We start from the raw sequence: 17,220 nt of genomic DNA on the forward strand, positions 1-17,220 counted from the left end.
TCCGGAACTTTCTGGATGATCACGAGAAAGGTTCCTCGGTGGCGGAAAACATGGATCTTGAGTTTTGCGTGAAACCCCGCAGGTTCATGGCGGAAAAGGTGTCCACTTTCCGGACCAGGTTCGGGGTCTCGCCTAATGAGAAGCGATAAATTCAGGGGGCGGGGAAAACAGGCGTGACTGGCTTTCAACACGACTCACTGAGGAATGATGCGCACATTGGAATAAAGGCCACAAACGCTTGAAATTTGTTTTGCAGTGAGAAGCCTGTTCCGATATTCAGCTCAGAATCGGTCGAGAATAAAACGACAAACAAACGCGACCAAGTCTTTTGCGGCAGCCTTGCATAGGCCCTTGTAGCTGACAACTATTCTTGGGCATCAACCGCAAAAACGTCCCAGGAACTGTCAAAGATCACCGGATGGCTGGATTGATCCCTGGATATCACATCTCCTGCTTGTGCGCATCACAAACCTCGGAGGGTGCCGTGTTTGACCAGTGAAAATATATTTCGGTGGCTGAACCGCGCCTCCAGCCTCGCGCATTTGCTTCCCGCCATCTCCTGTCAGAATCAATGCTAGCCACTCAGCGGACTGTTAATACCGGCTAGGCTCGCCTTACAATGCATTCCCCAGTAGTCTGCATATGCAACTTGCGGAAGGCCATACAGAATGAATCTGGGAGACTTGACCGTGTACTCCGTGCATCGTGAGTCGTGGTGTTGATGCGCTGTCGAGAGACATTGGCTTGCTGACCTGCGACCCAGATAAACGCCCGCAGCTTCAACGAATACTTACGTCTGAACGACCCATCACTCCTCTCAATGCCCGACTCGAAGCAGACCGTTCCCCTTCCTTTACCTCGACCATCACCGATGAGACGGTGATACGCTGGCAGCCGCAAACCCCTCGCTCACGAAGTCGATCTCCCGGACAGCAGAGCAGCCTCGAGACGCTACGGCCCAGAGAATTCGAACATTTGAGCGCCTCCAATGAAGCTGCCTTACCCAGAAGTCCAATCTTTGCGCGATTCGACGAGGAGCGGATCAGGAGCGACGGGGCTGAGGCCTCGGGGAAGGAGTCAAGAATGTACGAGGTAGACTTGGACTCAAACTCAAACCCGCCGACTCCAACAGACGACACGCCATACATACGATTTGCAATCGATCAATTGACTCGTGATGAGGAGAGTCGAGCGATTCAGCGGCCTGGATCCCACGGCAGCTCTGACTCGTATCCCGTCCACCGAATAATACCTGATGAGGGACTTGGTTATTATATGTCTCCTGAGAGAGAGCGGGAAGCACTTGCGCTGGCCAGAAAACACCGTTCGTCTCCTCGAGAAGGACTCTTCAAATTCAATCCCACGCGACCGCTGTCACCAAACTCGAATCCGCCCGAACTCGACGTACCTCCACGACCATTCCTACACAAGAGAGCATCCGATTCCGAGATTTTCATCCCAGTTGATCCTCCTGTCGATACACCACGATACCCCGACCTGAGATTTTTACCCATGATTTTACGACCTGCTTCGATGATTACGCTGTCATGTTTATGTCTCAAGATGATTGCAACTCTCCTGTTTTGCGCAATATACTCCACCTACCATAATGGCCTGATGGATTGGTTCGGCGGTATATATGGAGGTCGATATTTTTTGTTCAACTTCTTGCCGCAGATCTTCGCGGCGTGCATATTTGTATATGTCCAATGTGTCATATCTGCAATGGCGAGAATCATGCCTTACACGCTAATGGCGACGAGTGATGTGGAGAAACGCACTAATGCTCTATTCATGGGGCTTTTCCCTCAGACGATGTTATGGCCGAGATGGGAAGGGCCGATGAGTATTGATATCGCGAATTCGTTTTTCTGGTTGTCGGTTTTTACGATACCCTTACAAAGTTGTCTGTTTTCTGTTGTTCAAATAAATGGTGTGTGGCGGTGGACCACCGTGCAAGGCATCGCGTGGACCCTTGTTGCTGTATATATTTTGATTCTGGTTGCGACGGTTATTTCAGCGTTATTCTTCTATCGACGGGTGACAGGATTAATGTGGGATCCGAGGTCACTGGCGGATATCGTTGCATTGTTACCACGAAGTAATTGCTTGTGGGATTATCCTGGGACGGACATCATGAGGAACAAGACAGATATTCGACACAAGTTGGCTTTGAGAAGTGATAGATTGGGGTACTGGAGGACGCCAAATCGAACGCAGGGAATCTTCTACTGCGTGGGGGAGGAAGGTGCCTCAACGCGGCGGTACACACTTGAAGCTGGAAAGCTATCTGAGAAGAAGTCTGGGATGGGCTTGAACGGCGACCGAACCTCTGACATCGAGATGGCCGCTGAGCTTTACAACACCAACACGCGATTTCGGTATATCCCTTGGTTTCTGAGGGATGAATTCGTGGTGCTCTGGTGTGTGGCGGGATTCATCTTTCTGCTCGCGCTATTCATCATCTCCTTCCTACCTTCAACAGCCATTAGGAAAGGATTCCCACCGCTTCTGCCAGTAGTAGCCAGCGTCGGCGGCTGGTCACCCGCCAACTTCCTCTACAGCTTCATACCATCATTTCTTGGCATGCTCCTCTACCTCTTTTTCCAACCCCTCGACATCGCCTTCCGCAAACTCCAACCGTGGACGTCCCTTGGTCACTCCTCCGGCGTCACAGCAGAAGAATCACTCCTCCTCGACTACCCAGCCGCCCTCCCAATCTCCTGCACACTCACCGCGTTCGGCGCACGACACTACCGCATCGCCCTCCTGTCCCTGCTCTCCTTCCTCTTCATCCTCATCCCCGTCCTCGCCGGCGGAATCTTCTTCCCGCTCACGACTCCCAGCATGGAAATACGCATGATCCCCAACCTATCCGCCTACTATGTCATCCTCACGCTCCTCATCCTGTACCTCTTTGGCCTAGGCCTCATCGTGCCAAATCGATACCAGATGCACCTCCCTCACGACGTCTCTTGTCTGGCGGAAATCTTCAGCTTCGTGTACAACAGCGAAATTCTCGAGGACGCGAGTTTTCGCGCGCCGAAATCAAAAGCAGATCTTGACACCCGACTTATGGCAGTTAAGGCGAGGGGCGAGGTGAATAGGTATGCGTTTGGAGTTCTTAGGGGACGTGATGGCCGGGAGTGTCTTGGTGTTGAGCGGTTGGGGAGGAGGGGAGGGGAAGAAGTATTGGTTTTGGTGGGGAACGGGAGGAAGAGGGTTAGCTTCTTATGATTGCCGTGGCAATAATGATTTATGGGTTATGGGTTATGGATTTGGTGTTGGATGAATTACGGACGGATATGGTTAACGGGACATGGATTCATGGATATATTTGAGGGATGGCGCATAGAGTGTAACATAGACTTTGTAGATTCGAGAATGGCGACATACTTCCCAATTTAGTTTCCTTCCATACCATTTCCCGCTTGCCCGTTGAGAGGGGAGTTCCAAAAGCACCCCAAGTCGGGGTATATTTGTATTTGCCAAGCTTCTTTCGCAAAGGTTCATCCAGTTGAACTCAAGAAATAAAATCGACGGGAGACGGAAAGTTCCAAGTTGCGATCCCCGTTGTTGTTCACTGTGTAGCCTGGAATTAGGAGTTAAGCCGCTAGCACTTCTTCATCATTCTTACCGGAGCACCTCGCGCGATTATCTAAATGCGGTATAGCGTCCTCCTCAGCCACCAACGACATCTTCAATTCTTCATGCCAGCCATTCTCCGACGGTTCATCAGTGGAGAGAGAAGCTCTCAGCTGTGGCACGGCGCCATGGCTGCAGGTGCGAGCCCCTGCTTTGACGCTCTTCACGGGTTTCTACGATACCGGTCACCGAAGGATGAGAGGGGATATATACCCTAAACCGACGATGAAATACAACATCATCAATCATTCAATGCAAACCCGAGCTTTGTGATACCTGAAGCAAGTTAAATCTGGAAAAATAACATACGAAATAATGGCACCAAAGTTCCCGCAACGAAAGATAGGTGATGTGATGGTCTCTGCCATTGGGCTTGGATGTATGGGCATGTAAGTCTTCTTCTCTTCTCTTCTCTGGATCCAATGCTTGCGAGCATTTGGCTGACGCCCACAGGTCCATCCCTCCCTTCAACGACGAAGAATCATTGGAAGTCCTCACCGCCGCCGCGGACATGGGTCTCAACTTCTGGGTAACCTCCTCTGGCTACGGACCCAACGAGGCTCTCCTCGGACGCTGGTTCCGCGCAAACCCCAGCCGACGCTCTGAGATCTTCCTCGCCACGAAGTTCGGGCGTGTGATGGTCGATGGAAAAATGTTGCACCCCGGGACGCCGGAATACGTGAAGGCGTCTTGTGCAAAGAGTCTTGAGACGTTGGGCGTAGAGTATATTGATCTGTATTCTCAGCACCGCGTCGATCCCGAGACGCCGATTGAAATCACTGTGCAAGCCATGAAGGCCTTGGTTGAGGAGGGGAAGGTCAGGTTCCTTGGGTTGTCGGAGTGCAGTACTAGGACATTGAGGAGAGCGAACAAAGTCCATCCGATTGCGGCGGCGGAAATGGAGTTCTCCCCTTTCGCGCTCGAGATTGAGGATCCGCAGATTGGCGTTTTGGCCGCAGCGCGAGAGTGCGGGACAGCTATTGTGGCGTATGCGCCGCTTGGCAAGGGGTTCCTCACGGGGACGATCAAGAGTAGGGATGATTTTCCCGAGGGCGATGCGAGGAAGACAATGTTTCCGCGGTTTAGTGAGGAGAATTTTGGGGGGAATTTGAAGTTGGTTGAGGAGTTGGGGGAGGTGGCGAAGGGGAAGGGTGTTACAGTGGGGCAGTTGGTTATTGCTTGGGTATTGGCACAGGGAAATGGTACGTCTCGTTCTCGCTCTTTTTCCGATGGTTGAAATGGAGACTGTGTGCTGATAATGAGAATAGATTTCACCCCGCTTCCGGGGACTAAACATGTCAAGTATTTGATGGAGAATGCGGAGGCTGTGAATGTTGTCTTGACCAAGGAGGATGACGAGAGGATTCGAAAAGTCATTGATAGTGTAGGCGGGACGAAGGGGGCCAGGTACCCAGCTGCTTCGGTATCGTCGCTATTTGGTGATAGCCCGGAGCTTGAGGGGTTCGGTGGTCTCTAGAGGTCATTCTAGTAGCCTGTTCGAACTTTCCCTTGAATTCGGATTTGAGGTGGCAGTCTGGGGGTTCGCAGGTCATGTCCATTCAGGCTTAAATTTGCCTCTGCTTGTCGTCAGAAGAGTCGACCTGGGCCGGGTTGTATTGATTTAGTTGTCGTAAACTCAGCTGATCTTTTGTCTTGCCATTGGTGGAGCTCCATCTAAAGATCTGAAGGTGAAGTTGAATAAAGACCTCACTTCCTTCCATGTGGCCCTATGAGACGAACTCCGGATCGGCTCCAAAAGCTAACACGGCGTAAGAGGCACGGAAAAGGCGGCGTAGAAACATGCCAATAAATTTATAATCAAAGAACCTTAATTCGAGGACATACAAAAGCTTCGCTTGGCGCTATTTATGTCCGCGAGTTTGTGAGAGGAGAAGCACCTCGGCTTCGTATCGCGTATTTGATTCGGTTTGGTTCCGGGACTAGGCTGCTCTTGTGCTTCTACCCTCGTCCTTCACTTGCTCTCCGCTTTTTGATTGCCATCTACGAACTATGGTTCTCAATACATTTTGATTTGATAACTCGGGGTGAACAGTTTGCTACCCTCTCGTTTGGTTTCCTCAGTTGTGCATCCCTTGGATCGTGTATTTGTTTGGTGTTATGCTTGTTTGATCTTCATTACGGATAATTCTTAGTCAGCTTACTCGCGATACTTGGGTTTCTGTTTTTGTACTCTGGTCTTCTATCCTCGATATCCCGACTATAATAAATCCAGACAGGAAGACGTTTCGCTTCACTTTTCACTCCTGCTCGCTACCCCTGAAGTAGGCGAGCCGAGTTGCAGACGGTCTAACCACCCAACGGATCGCTCCGGCCCACATGTCAAAACGCTCGCGTGGAGTGATTTCGAAGCTGTCTTCGCATCTACGCGTGTTAAAACGCTAGAACCCATTCACACATTTTGCTGGACCGCCACCGGATCACTACCAACAACAAACCGATGGGTTTGCAGGACAATTTGGTGGTGTTAACTTAATGATTTGTTCGTATCCTTTTTGCTAGTACATTTTGAGCTTCTACTAACTCTGTTGTAGAAATTTAGGGCGGTGCTCTTCTCTTTGTCACCTTCCTAGCCGAGATGCGCCATCCTTTGGATTTCTAGAAGGGAATGAGCTGCGCCCAGTTGTTTAATTGCATTGTTTACATATTCTTCGGTGCATTTGTAAGTTCTGCCAGTTGTACAAAGGAAGAAAGGATACCGTCTAACTTTACAATTTACTATCTACGTTTACAGCAATTTTGGTTAATATTATATCGGTAGCATTGGAACCACAGTCCTGCTTGTCTCTTTATAAACAGCAAACAATGTGTTTAGCTTGATAACGAGGCTCATTGCAGCCTGTAAGCACTTCCTCCATCCCTCCACCTGCAAGCCTGACTAACCAGGACGACTAGTGCTGCACATGGACATTGGCATAAAGGCAGTCTACATCGAGGTCTTCCAGGAAGTCTCTAAGTTCCCCAAGACCAATAACAAGGGCGCAAATACATGTGGTGGGCTCTCGGACCAGGTAGAAGTGTTGCCACATCCTTTGGATGTGCCCCTCCAGCCTAGATCTGAGGCTGTGCGCCTTTTCGCTGCCTGTTCATCACGGATAGGCAGTGCCTTTTTCTTCTCACCCTCATTCCTTTCATCCTCTATCGGCTTCTGTCTTCGAAGAGAGATATTTGTTGTTGTAGAGAGACGTGTAGTGATAGCAGACGATTATAATCTGAAGATTGAGTGATTTTTGGAAACAGTGTGATTCGTTTCAACACCAAACTAAGCAAATGGAGGATTTGTTGGCAGAGGCGGTGGGCAATCCTTCGTCCTGGACAAGCCCTTGTTTGCCCTCGGACCCCGAATTGGTTGCCTAACTTGCATTTCTAGTCACCATTCAATTTTGAAGAGCGAATTATTCAATTACTTCGACTTTATGCTTTTCTTCTACTGGTTGAGGCCTTTCATAGATGTGGGGAAAACATCGTTTCTCTCAGCCTCGTCAGCCCCTTGGCGTCGATCGGACAGCCAACCGAATCGAGGTGGCGCAGCCGAGGGTTCTCAAAATAGACCAGCAAACATCAACTTCAATCCGACAACCAGAATCCCATCTCCAACGTTCCGTGGTTCGCGCCTTCAGACTTCGTGGCCCAGTCTCTTCCTTCAGCCATGAGATCCCACTCTTCTTGGCTACCAGCACGCTCGGCTGACCTTCGTGAATCCTTCCCACCAGTATGACTCCGCCCCTCGTTGGATGACTTCTCGGCTCCTTCGAAATTCCCGAGTCGCCACCCTCCCGAGATCCGAGATCCTCATCAAGAATTAAAGCCGGAATCTGGGGTTGGCGGGCTCGTATCTTTGGGTCGCACAGTGGCTCGTGCTGACGGAGAGAATGAACCAAATTGAGTAACCGACGAAGAGAGGCTGGAAGGCTTAAATCTACCTCTTGCGCACGAAAAATCGTCACTCCCGGTCACCGAACCTTATTCGAGCTATTCTAAGCTTCTGGGAATTTCCCAGATCCCCACAAAGATATCGCATTGCTGGCTTATGCTTGATTTTCGTTCGGGGCTCCTCGAGGAGGCACTGGTTCTGGGGCCAAAGCTCAAGATCAACCCTGGGTTTGAGATTGCGATGTTGAATAAGTTTAATCAATTCACTCATGCATTTGGAGATATTGTCGATATTTGGGTGTTCTGATCTGATTTATTTTTTCCATTTAAGGTTTTGCAAATGCGTTGAGCTGAAGTTTCAAGTGGCTCAGCACGAACTCGACTTCATCCAATGAAATTATCCGCACCTGAGCTCTGACTGATAGATCAAGCCGTGAGAAACCGAGAGTCTTGTACAGTCTTCAAGTTTACTTTCATCTGGTGTTCAGATGCCTCTTTCTCGAGGCAATCCTGCACATTTCTCGGGACGTAGTGGGCTCGTACGGTCCTCTTTCGACCCGCTATTGGCCTTTGGGACTCTGCTGGGAGAGGCTAATACTAGCCATAAAAACAGACGGTGAACATCGTGGCCCAGCAGGATGCCACATTTCTCACAGCGGAGCAACCAAATCAACATTCAGCTAACAAATAGCATCTGGCCATGGCGGATAAAGGGTTTCTTGGCAAATTTTGGATTTCTCACACGAAAGAACTCTCACACCGTCGTCTCTCCTATTGGGCATGATTCAGCATAGCCGTTCTTATTATTCATGGCGATCCTTCGGTCATGGCAGCATCATCAGCAATCGACATCACCCGTCTGAACTGCTGCTTGCTGTCTGGTCCTTTGGAAAGACTTGTCCGAACACCTGCCGTGCTCCCCTTGCGCTGGTGGGGGCGATGCTGGCAGGACTTTTCCATCATGCTGTTCAGGTGTTATGAGAATAGCATCAAAGATACGAGGACTGCCAAGATGGTTTAGCAGAGTTTGCTATAAGTACTGCCATACTTGTTTACGCATTTCACCGCATCCTACCTCCATCCTCTTTATCAAAGCTTTGCTTCACATTAGATCTTTACTAAAGATTCTCTTCCAGCTAGACGCTCTATGGTCTAAGCTCTCGAAATTCCCAACCTCCGAGTCCCGACCTCATTCCTCAAGATGCAGCTAACAATATTCACCCTCTCTGTCATCCTCGGCATTGCCACGGCAATGCCAGGCCAGAACTACTACAGCACCTCTGATACCCATACTATCACAAATCCGGTGCCATCCTACGTGACCGAGACCTTCAGTTGGCACCCAGTACCAACTTCCTCCTCATGGTATCCTCCCGGTCACGGCGATTGCGGGGATAAGTGTGGCGGAGTATGCGGCGATCGTACGTCTTTCTATTCCCCTGGGCTCGACTTTGCTGCTCCAAGTGCCTCCCGATTTGTTTCTACCTCGTAACTTCATGCCCTTAGGGCAGAAGTGCATTGTACCGATCTTATTTGTTAAGCAATGCTAACTCGCGACCATCAGATATCGTGCAGTACCCAGAGGAAGAATGCGACCTTGGACCCGAACTCAACGGCAAACCCGGCTCTGGCTGTGATGCACACTGTCATAAGTGTGGCTATTGCGGGGATTATATAACCGAGACCCAGCTTGGTGAGACGTGTGATCTTGGGCCTCTACTCAACGGCAAACCGGGCTCCGGTTGCTCTGCTGATTGCAAGTGCTTACCGGTTTGTGGAAATGGGAAGGTTGAAAAGGGTGAAGAGGTGAGTTTATAATCCACGAGAGAGTTGAGAAGATATGCTGATATAGTGAAGTGCGATGCTGGTCCGTTGAATGGTGTTTATGGCAGCGGGTGCTCCAAGGACTGCCAGCTTTGTGGATATTGTGGTGATGGGAAGATTGACGATGAAGCGGGAGAGCAATGTAGGTATCCCTTCCTATCCCTGACGGTTTCAAGATATTCTCCTGAGACAATGTCCCATTCTGAACTAATCTCAATGTAACAATTGCTAACCCTCGTGCTACCTAGGCGACAATGGGTATTTGTTGAAGTAAGTCAGATGCGATTCTCTTCGTCCCTCTCGCCATGCATTGGTGCTCTTCAACTTCTTGGCGCACAATCCCTCCTTTCTCTAGCTCTTTCACGTATCACACCTTTAACACTCAATCTTTAGTGGGACGCCTGGCAACCCTTGTTCAGCAAACTGCACCCTGAATACCTGCGAGTATAAATGTGGTATGTTATGAATCCCGCGACCGACCTCGAATTGCAGAATCTGACAAGACACAAGGAAATGGTATCGTTGAGCCTGGAGAGCAATGTGTAAGTGAATACTACAGCTCTCTACATCTCCATATAGTCAATATCTTACTGATTGTTGTTCTTGAACAGGATGACGGCCCAAATAATGGCAAAAAGGGAGACAAATGCTCAAGCAAATGCGAGTGGGTTGATTGTTCTTGTGGAAATGGGATTACGGAGTTAGTTTTTGAAGCCTTATATCTTGATTGAAAGTGAAGCTGACATTCTAGGTGGCCCGAGCTATGTAAAATACCCATTTCTTTGTCCCATACCCCGAACCCCTATTCCCGCTATTCGGGAGGATGTCTCATCCTCCCGCTTCGCTCCGGGGTCCCCTCTCCCCAAGGAAAGAGGTTGCTAATTCGTTCTAGGTGATGACGGTGACCTTAACGGTTCAAATTCTTCCTATTGCACTATCGACTGCAAATGGAAGGAAGATTGTGGAAATCCCCACCCTCCTACCTGCGGGGTAAGCCTTATTCTCGCGCTGCTTTTTGTTTCTTGTTTGAGAGCTTAGAGCCTGGGGGCTTCTTTGAAGCCCTAATGCCGAAGTTGGCTCAGGAACTTGGCTCTTCAACTCCTCCGGTCCCCTGTAAAAATCAAAGTAGAGCTATACTAACTCGATGACAGGATGGCATAGTTCAATGGCCAGAGACATGCGATATGGGTTGGAGAAATGGCCAGCCTGGCTCAAACGTATGTCATCCCCCTCCTCAAACCCATTCCCGCCCCAACTATCATGCTCACGCTCATGCTAACTCCCGAACAGTGCTCAACAGACTGCCAACCTTGCGACTCTTCCCCTCCTAAATGTGGAGATGGCCACAAAGATCCAGGAGAAGAAGTGAGTCAATGAAACCCAAGAGAGATTGGATGAAGAGCTGATAAAACCAGTGCGATGATGGCTCCCTTAACGGAACTCCCAGCTCCGACTGCGACGCGACCTGCCATTCCAAATGCTCTTCCACCTGTCCACAGACCTGTAATCCGAACCCATTCTTTAACAAATGCACGATAAGCACCTGTTGCATCAATACACCTAGTCAAAACGATTTCTGCGCTTGTAGACCAGGGTATAGAGCGAGTGGGTTAAAGCCGGATGATCCAAAGCAGTTCAGACTTGCGTTCGCTGGGCAGGAGCACAGAGTGTTCGTTGAGCCAGGTGTGGAGTGTGATCAGCCTTGCGATCCGGGCGCGAGCTGCGGTGAGGTTCCTGTGCGGGGAGATTGTTAAGCACAGAGATGTGATGAAGAACAAGAGAGTCTGAGGTTAGTGGAGACGAGGTGAGAGTTTAGGGGCCGGCTGAATCTTTTCCTTTTGTCTGGGTTTCATTTTAGGTTTTGAGAAGCGCATCGGTCCTGGGGCTGAGTTGGGGAAAGGTGCATGGTCAGTCTTTCTTTCCGTCATCGGTTTGATTTTTTTCGGAATCGTGGAGTAAGAGCTGGAGCTGGAGACGGTGCATTGTAATTTGGTAGATCTTGGGACTGGACAGGCGCTGGTGTTCAGGGTCATTTACACTCCTTAGATTTCTTAATCTAAACATTCCCTCCCTCCACGCTTTACTTTTATCTGCTGGAGCTCGGATACCTCTGCACAGCAATTCTCTGACTCGGTAACCTCGGGCTCGGAATTTGCGCCGGCAGTAACGGTGCTCTTTCCGGTGCAATTTCTGCGTCCCCATTCCCGATCGCCTCCTGCTTCACAGGCGTCTGTGCAGCGACTTGAATGAGAACAGCCAGAAAGAAAGTCAAGATCCACGGCGGACTATCAAACCAAATATCAGTAACCGCACCCAACGCACACATATCAAACTGGGAACAAAGAAACACGTACCAAAACACCGCAACCCCCAAAACAAAATGCCACAAGTACTCCGTTTCATGCATAGTTGAAAACACCAGGAAGAGGATGAAAACCAGCACCGCGTAGGCTAGTTTCCCAGTCTGAAAACCGAGGAAAATGATGGGTGTTAATTGATCGTTGGCGAAGAGACACACTTCCCCAAGGACTAGTACTGCTGAAAACGCTGTCGCAATGAATAAGAGCCATGCCCAACTGTGTTTGATATCAGAGTTGGGTTCATAGAGGAAAAGGACGCAGGAGAAGTACGCAACAGGCCTTGTGGCTCCGCCTATAGCAGTTGTGGCGCCGCCTATTGCTAGCAGGAGGACCACTTCACCAGCGCAGCAGAGAGCAAATTGCCAGCCCCAAAGGAGGTGGAGGAGGAGGGTTGTCGGAGTCCATTTCATGATGCCGTTTTGCGTCCGAGGATGCAGTGAGAGTGGCATTTTGGAAGGAAGTACTGTTTGAATGCTATCACCCTTTTGTCTTGAAAGTAGATGTGGAGTTCTCATGAAGGAAATGGAGTGTTGGGTGTTGTTGAGTGATGTTCAGGCTCGGATGATACGGGAGCCTGATGATCAGGTCAGGGGTATGCTGGCAGGTGGCGTCGCCATGCGTGGTTAGCTGTGATTGGCTATGATTTTGTTACGTAAGGATGTTTGATGTTTCATCTTTTGAGAACGGAGATCGATAATTTGGGAAAGCGAGGGTTGAATTGATGGTCCTTTTGATCCCTCTATGCAGACGGGAAAGGGGTTGAGGAAGGAAAGAAGGGGGGGGCTAGCTTCGCTGAATTAGGAAAGGCTTGGGAAAATCAAGATTCAAATTAGCGAGGTTTCGCGTCAGCAACGCGACTTCCATCCTTCACTCTCCTTGACTGAACCCTTTGCCTGCATTGTACCCTCGCTCCTGGGCACCGAAAAAAGTTGTTTGGTAGAAGCCTGATTGATATAGTTGCGTTATAAGTTGAATCGGGATCGAGGAAGGTTTCGAGACTCGTTATTTGCTACGTGTTTGAACATGCAATCCACCCAAATCTGCAACCGAAGTACCTCTGTGCGCCCCCAAAGGCGTGCATCCTGTCCCCCAACGCCCCAAGCCAGAGCATGAATCACTCATAGCTTGCGATCACGTCCCCAGTTTGGAGACCTGAAGTGGCCGGGCCTGCTAATATATGATACACTGTCACCCACTTGGGGGGTTTTTTTTGGCTCTCCCCGTGACTTGACAGTGAGAGGAGATGGAGCTGGTTAGGGCAGTTTTGCACTTGTGTCATTCAAAGCGACTTGCGGTCTCTGTCAACTTGCCCGGATCTCTATTTAGAGGCCATCCTGCCGAAGCAAAGTTGCCACTGGGGTACGTCACGTGATGCAATAATTGTCACTTCATTAATCGCAACCCTTCTTTCGAAGCCTTTATTTGCACTCATACCATTGGTACTTCGAGCGAGAACTCTCAGGAGCTCGGTGTAGCTGGTCTGCTGGTCAAGCCTGCGTTGACTTTCTCTGTTAAATGCTTGATGTATATAAAATTGTTAGCACAGTTGCAAAAGAATTGGCAATGGGACTAAATGTCAACCACGACGGAAAATAGTAAAGCAGCCAATGGGGCCATTGATAAATGATTGAGCCTCGAGAGGCTAGAGAAGTCCGAAGCTCAAACGTGATTGCCATGCTGATTCAAGTTATCCACTTCCTACGATTAATCATCCTGAGCCTAATTATTCTCGATATCTCTTTTGCTTGCCTCTGATGTTCATCAGCTGTTCTTGGGTTCTAGAATTAACAAGTCTTTCTTGCAATCTTCGTTCTCCGCGTTTATCAAGCGGACACATACGTTTCCGCTCCAACAAACTCTTGATATTCGTTCACTTTTACTTCTTTCAATCTTGTTAGCTCCTTAGTACCATTCACTTCAACATTGCATGCAAAATTTCAGCCACTGTGCCGGCTTATTACATCATTTTGGTGCTAGTTCAATACGTCACATGCACTTTGATGCTCAAAGTAGCTCAATTCACCCCCAAAGTCAGTTCGTCACATAGCTCCATAGCCCCAAGGCAAGGATACTTAAACCCCCACTTCCACCTTGCAACCCTTCCCTCTTGGCAACGCCTCCTCCTCCCAACAACACCCAACACCACCACATCCTGTTCGCAACTCCTCAAGACCTCAATCTCGTCGGTTCTCTCTTCAAGCATTGCCCCAACCTAATTCACAAAAGGAGCGTACTCCATTCCCTTCTGGTTTGGGTTACAACTCCTCTCCCCTTTGCCCTCAGTTTGTCTAATCTCTTTCCCCCGCACCCTTGTACTGCCCAAAGACACTGCCCTTCCACCCTTCTCTAAATAGGGTGAGCACAAACCGACCCTTTTCGTTCTGCTTGTAACTTCCCTTTCAATCCCCATTGACCTCCTTACGATCAACATGTTTTCCGCAACTCTTGCTTTTCAACCAACTATTCTCGTGCTTGCGAATCCATGAAACCAAGCTAATTTGTCTTCTCGGCTTCAGCTTCGATGACCGATGTCTTTTTGAAAAGTTCAACTTTCCAGCCAGCACGTCTACCGGGCGTATCAGATAGACTTGTAAGTAAACAATTCCCCCGCTCTTAAACCTCTGCCATTCGTCATATACATATTTCTTGAATTCTTCTCAAGTTGCCCATTTCCCCTCCTTCACCTTCTTCAAGTATTGCCCCACCGTTTCGCTTTCACATCAAAGTAGGATCCTAGCACACCTTACAGTGAGCTTTTACTCGCTGATTTTTCGTCGCCATCAGTTCTATATGCTAATATAACGCAAAAAATCCATCCTTCTATATTCTTTTCTCATTCGTCCACCTCTCCACCCCTCCTGAACACAAACTTTACTTTTATCCTCCTCTCTGCATACAACACCAGCCCCTCATACGTTGATAATCCGACTCAATTCAACGTCTTGAGATTAAATGTCTTCCAAGAGTTCAAAAGTTGACTATCTGATCTTCCTCAAAGAACTCGCGGCTTCCACCTGCTAGTGGACCAAAATCTTTCTCGCCCCGTTACTGTACCTTTCCCCTTTCCGTTTTTCAACGTCATGGTAGCCTGCTCAATCTTCTACAACTCACTTTGCTAACCACTCGCGGCCAGGTTCCTCGTACTGAGGAGGTTTAGCAAGATGCTCTTTCTTTGGGTCTTGGCAGCATTGCTGCTTCAGTTCGCCTTTGCTCAACGCAATACTGAACCTACTATCACGGTTCTGTCGACAACCCTGATCACCATCACTTCTTGCCATCCCACTGCCACAGATTGCCCTGGCCACAACCAGACTTTACCAAGCTCCCCAATCACCAACCATGCACCAGCTCCACCAAGCTCACATCGGTCAAGCTCTTTGGGCGCTTCATCTTGTTCTCGCTTAAAATGCAATGCCGACAATTGTCTTCGAGCATTCGAGCGAGGCCAAGGCCAGCGATTTTGCTCTACCTTTACGCTATCAGTTATTACGGAAACTGCTGGCCTCCCTTCATATACTACAATGTGTACTGGCTCTACCATATCTCGAGTTAGCTCAGCCTGTTCTTGCTTAAACAAGGCTTGCTTTGAGACATCCACAGCTCCTGCGCAACCAGTTGCTCATGGTTGCCACCCCGATAGTTGTTTCCAGGCATTTGTGCGAGGCAAGGCCCAGGCATTTTGCTCGAGTTTCACAAAGTCTCCCGCCACATGTACCAACGGACTTCCTTCGTATGCCACGCAGTGTACTGGCTCAACACTTGCTCGTGTTTCCTCGGCTTGCTCTTGCTTGAACAGCAACGTATTCACGTCCCAACAGGCCTTCTCAACTCCAGGCAGTGTCAGCACGTTCACTTCACAGCAATCCTTCTCAACCCCAACCAACGTTAAGACGCATAGTTCGCAGCCGGCGTTCTCGACCCCGATTAGCGTCAACACTTTTACCTCGCAGCCTGCGTTTTCATCTCCTACCGGCAGGCGAACAGCTACAGCTTCTGTACCGGTTGCTTCATCGGCAGGGCTAAGTTCTCACTCCATGGCCTCATCTGCTCCGGCCCAAGTGTTTTCCTTCACGACCGTTTTCACCAACAGTCAAGGATCGCTTGTTACCAGTGTCATCGAAGCAACTCTTGCTCCATCCTTTGCTACCTCATCCAGCAAATCGACTGCCTCGGCTTCTGCTCAGCCATCATCCCAGCCTCTCCAAGTATTCTCATTTACTACGACTGGGACTAATACGCAAGGAAGCACGTTTTTTTCTGTCGTTATTGCAACTTTGACACCTGCCCAGTCTTCTCCGCAATCTGGAGGTTCTTCTGCTGCTCCTTCCCGGCCCGCACAATCTTCTGATGAGGTGATTTCGTTTACCAGCACTAGGACTAATGCTCAAGGTAACCCCTTCTCAACGATCATCGTTGCAACGGTTGCTCCAACTTCAAGTGGAGCTTCTGTAGTTGCTTCATCCCCTCAATCATTTTCTTTTACTTCAACAGGCACAAATGCACAAGGTAACCCGTTCACTACTGTCATCCAAGGAACCTTCACACCGTCTGGAGTTTCCCTGCCTTTCACTTCAACTGAAATTGGGACCAATTCAAAAGGTAGCACTGTGACTAGCCTGTTCACAGGATTTGGTTTCCCTTTTACGTCAACGGTAACGGGAACAGATCCGCGTGGATTTCCCTTCACAAGCCTATTCACAGGAATCGCCCCTGCACCCGGCGGATCCTCCCCTGGCTTTCCACTTCCTACAGGTCAACCTCCGACCAGCGGCTTTTCTTCGAGGCTTCCTCCGCAGCCTACAGGTACAGTTTGCTCGCCGTTGCCCGGCTGCCTCTTCCCAACTGTTACCAGCATCCCAAAGACCTGTTCACCTTTTCCGTTTTGCCTGACCGATATCATCCCCCGCTCGGTCCAGAATGAACTCAGCTGGAACTGCGGTACAACTCCACTTCTAGAGTGTATCCTGCCAGATCCAAAAGTGACTTGCAATCAGTGGCCGCTATGTCTTTCAACCGTTGTTGGCACCGACATTTGTGGGGGATATCCTTTCCCCGACTGTCTCTTCACTCTCTACAGTCCAACTGTCACATCGACAATCACAACCGATCCACCCGGCCTCAGTTTGATATCCCTCCACATTCCCGACTTGACTGAGAATACCGTTACAAAAACAAAGAACCAGAATGGTATTGCTGTCTGGTGGCCAGTCTTTGGCCATATCGGCTGCCCTGAATGTGGGGGATGGGATCGAATTCTCGGAAATCTTCCATCGGACCTTTTGGATATGTTCAACATTGAATGGACCCTCCCAGGTTTTCCAGAATTTCCGGATTTTCATATTCCGGTAAGTAAATATTATTGTTCTTGGGGAACATTGGAATTTCCAATGTTCTATATCATTTTCCATACCTCTTCTTTATAATATCTTCAATCAATCTTGTACATTGGTACAGTACAAGCTAGTATCAAACTTTACTATCCTTCAAACTTCACTATCCT

General features: G+C 49.2%; 4 protein-coding genes across 4 annotated transcripts; 3 read left to right on the plus strand and 1 right to left on the minus strand.

Annotated features, from left to right (window-relative positions):
- The first annotated feature begins 208 nt into the window (after positions 1-208).
- K444DRAFT_614943 (uncharacterized protein) lies at positions 209-3,441 on the plus strand. Its single transcript, XM_024880619.1, has 2 exons — positions 209-705; positions 764-3,441. Exons 1-2 carry the CDS (start codon positions 669-671, stop codon positions 3,235-3,237), a joined length of 2,511 nt encoding a protein of 836 aa, XP_024734452.1. The 5' UTR covers positions 209-668; the 3' UTR covers positions 3,238-3,441.
- A 37-nt stretch (positions 3,442-3,478) lies between these two features.
- K444DRAFT_592940 (aldo-keto reductase) lies at positions 3,479-5,465 on the plus strand. Its single transcript, XM_024878273.1, has 3 exons — positions 3,479-4,034; positions 4,099-4,847; positions 4,914-5,465. Exons 1-3 carry the CDS (start codon positions 3,961-3,963, stop codon positions 5,120-5,122), a joined length of 1,032 nt encoding a protein of 343 aa, XP_024734453.1. The 5' UTR covers positions 3,479-3,960; the 3' UTR covers positions 5,123-5,465.
- Positions 5,466-8,627: 3,162 nt separating this feature from the next.
- K444DRAFT_29930 (uncharacterized protein) lies at positions 8,628-11,280 on the plus strand. Its single transcript, XM_024871706.1, has 12 exons — positions 8,628-8,957; positions 9,101-9,342; positions 9,394-9,502; positions 9,609-9,630; positions 9,754-9,815; positions 9,871-9,902; positions 9,972-10,060; positions 10,112-10,125; positions 10,253-10,350; positions 10,512-10,577; positions 10,651-10,725; positions 10,776-11,280. The coding sequence occupies exons 1-12, from the start codon at positions 8,738-8,740 to the stop codon at positions 11,112-11,114; spliced, it is 1,368 nt and encodes a 455-aa protein (XP_024734454.1). The 5' UTR covers positions 8,628-8,737; the 3' UTR covers positions 11,115-11,280.
- A 166-nt stretch (positions 11,281-11,446) lies between these two features.
- K444DRAFT_631742 (uncharacterized protein) lies at positions 11,447-12,130 on the minus strand (the record flags this gene model as incomplete). Its single annotated transcript, XM_024883409.1, has 2 exons — positions 11,447-11,645; positions 11,715-12,130. 2 exons carry the CDS (start codon positions 12,128-12,130, stop codon positions 11,447-11,449), a joined length of 615 nt encoding a protein of 204 aa, XP_024734455.1.
- Between the last annotated feature and the right edge of the window lie 5,090 nt (positions 12,131-17,220).

Source organism: Hyaloscypha bicolor, assembly GCF_002865645.1.
Source record: "Hyaloscypha bicolor E unplaced genomic scaffold K444scaffold_116, whole genome shotgun sequence".
NCBI lineage: Eukaryota > Fungi > Ascomycota > Leotiomycetes > Helotiales > Hyaloscyphaceae > Hyaloscypha > Hyaloscypha bicolor.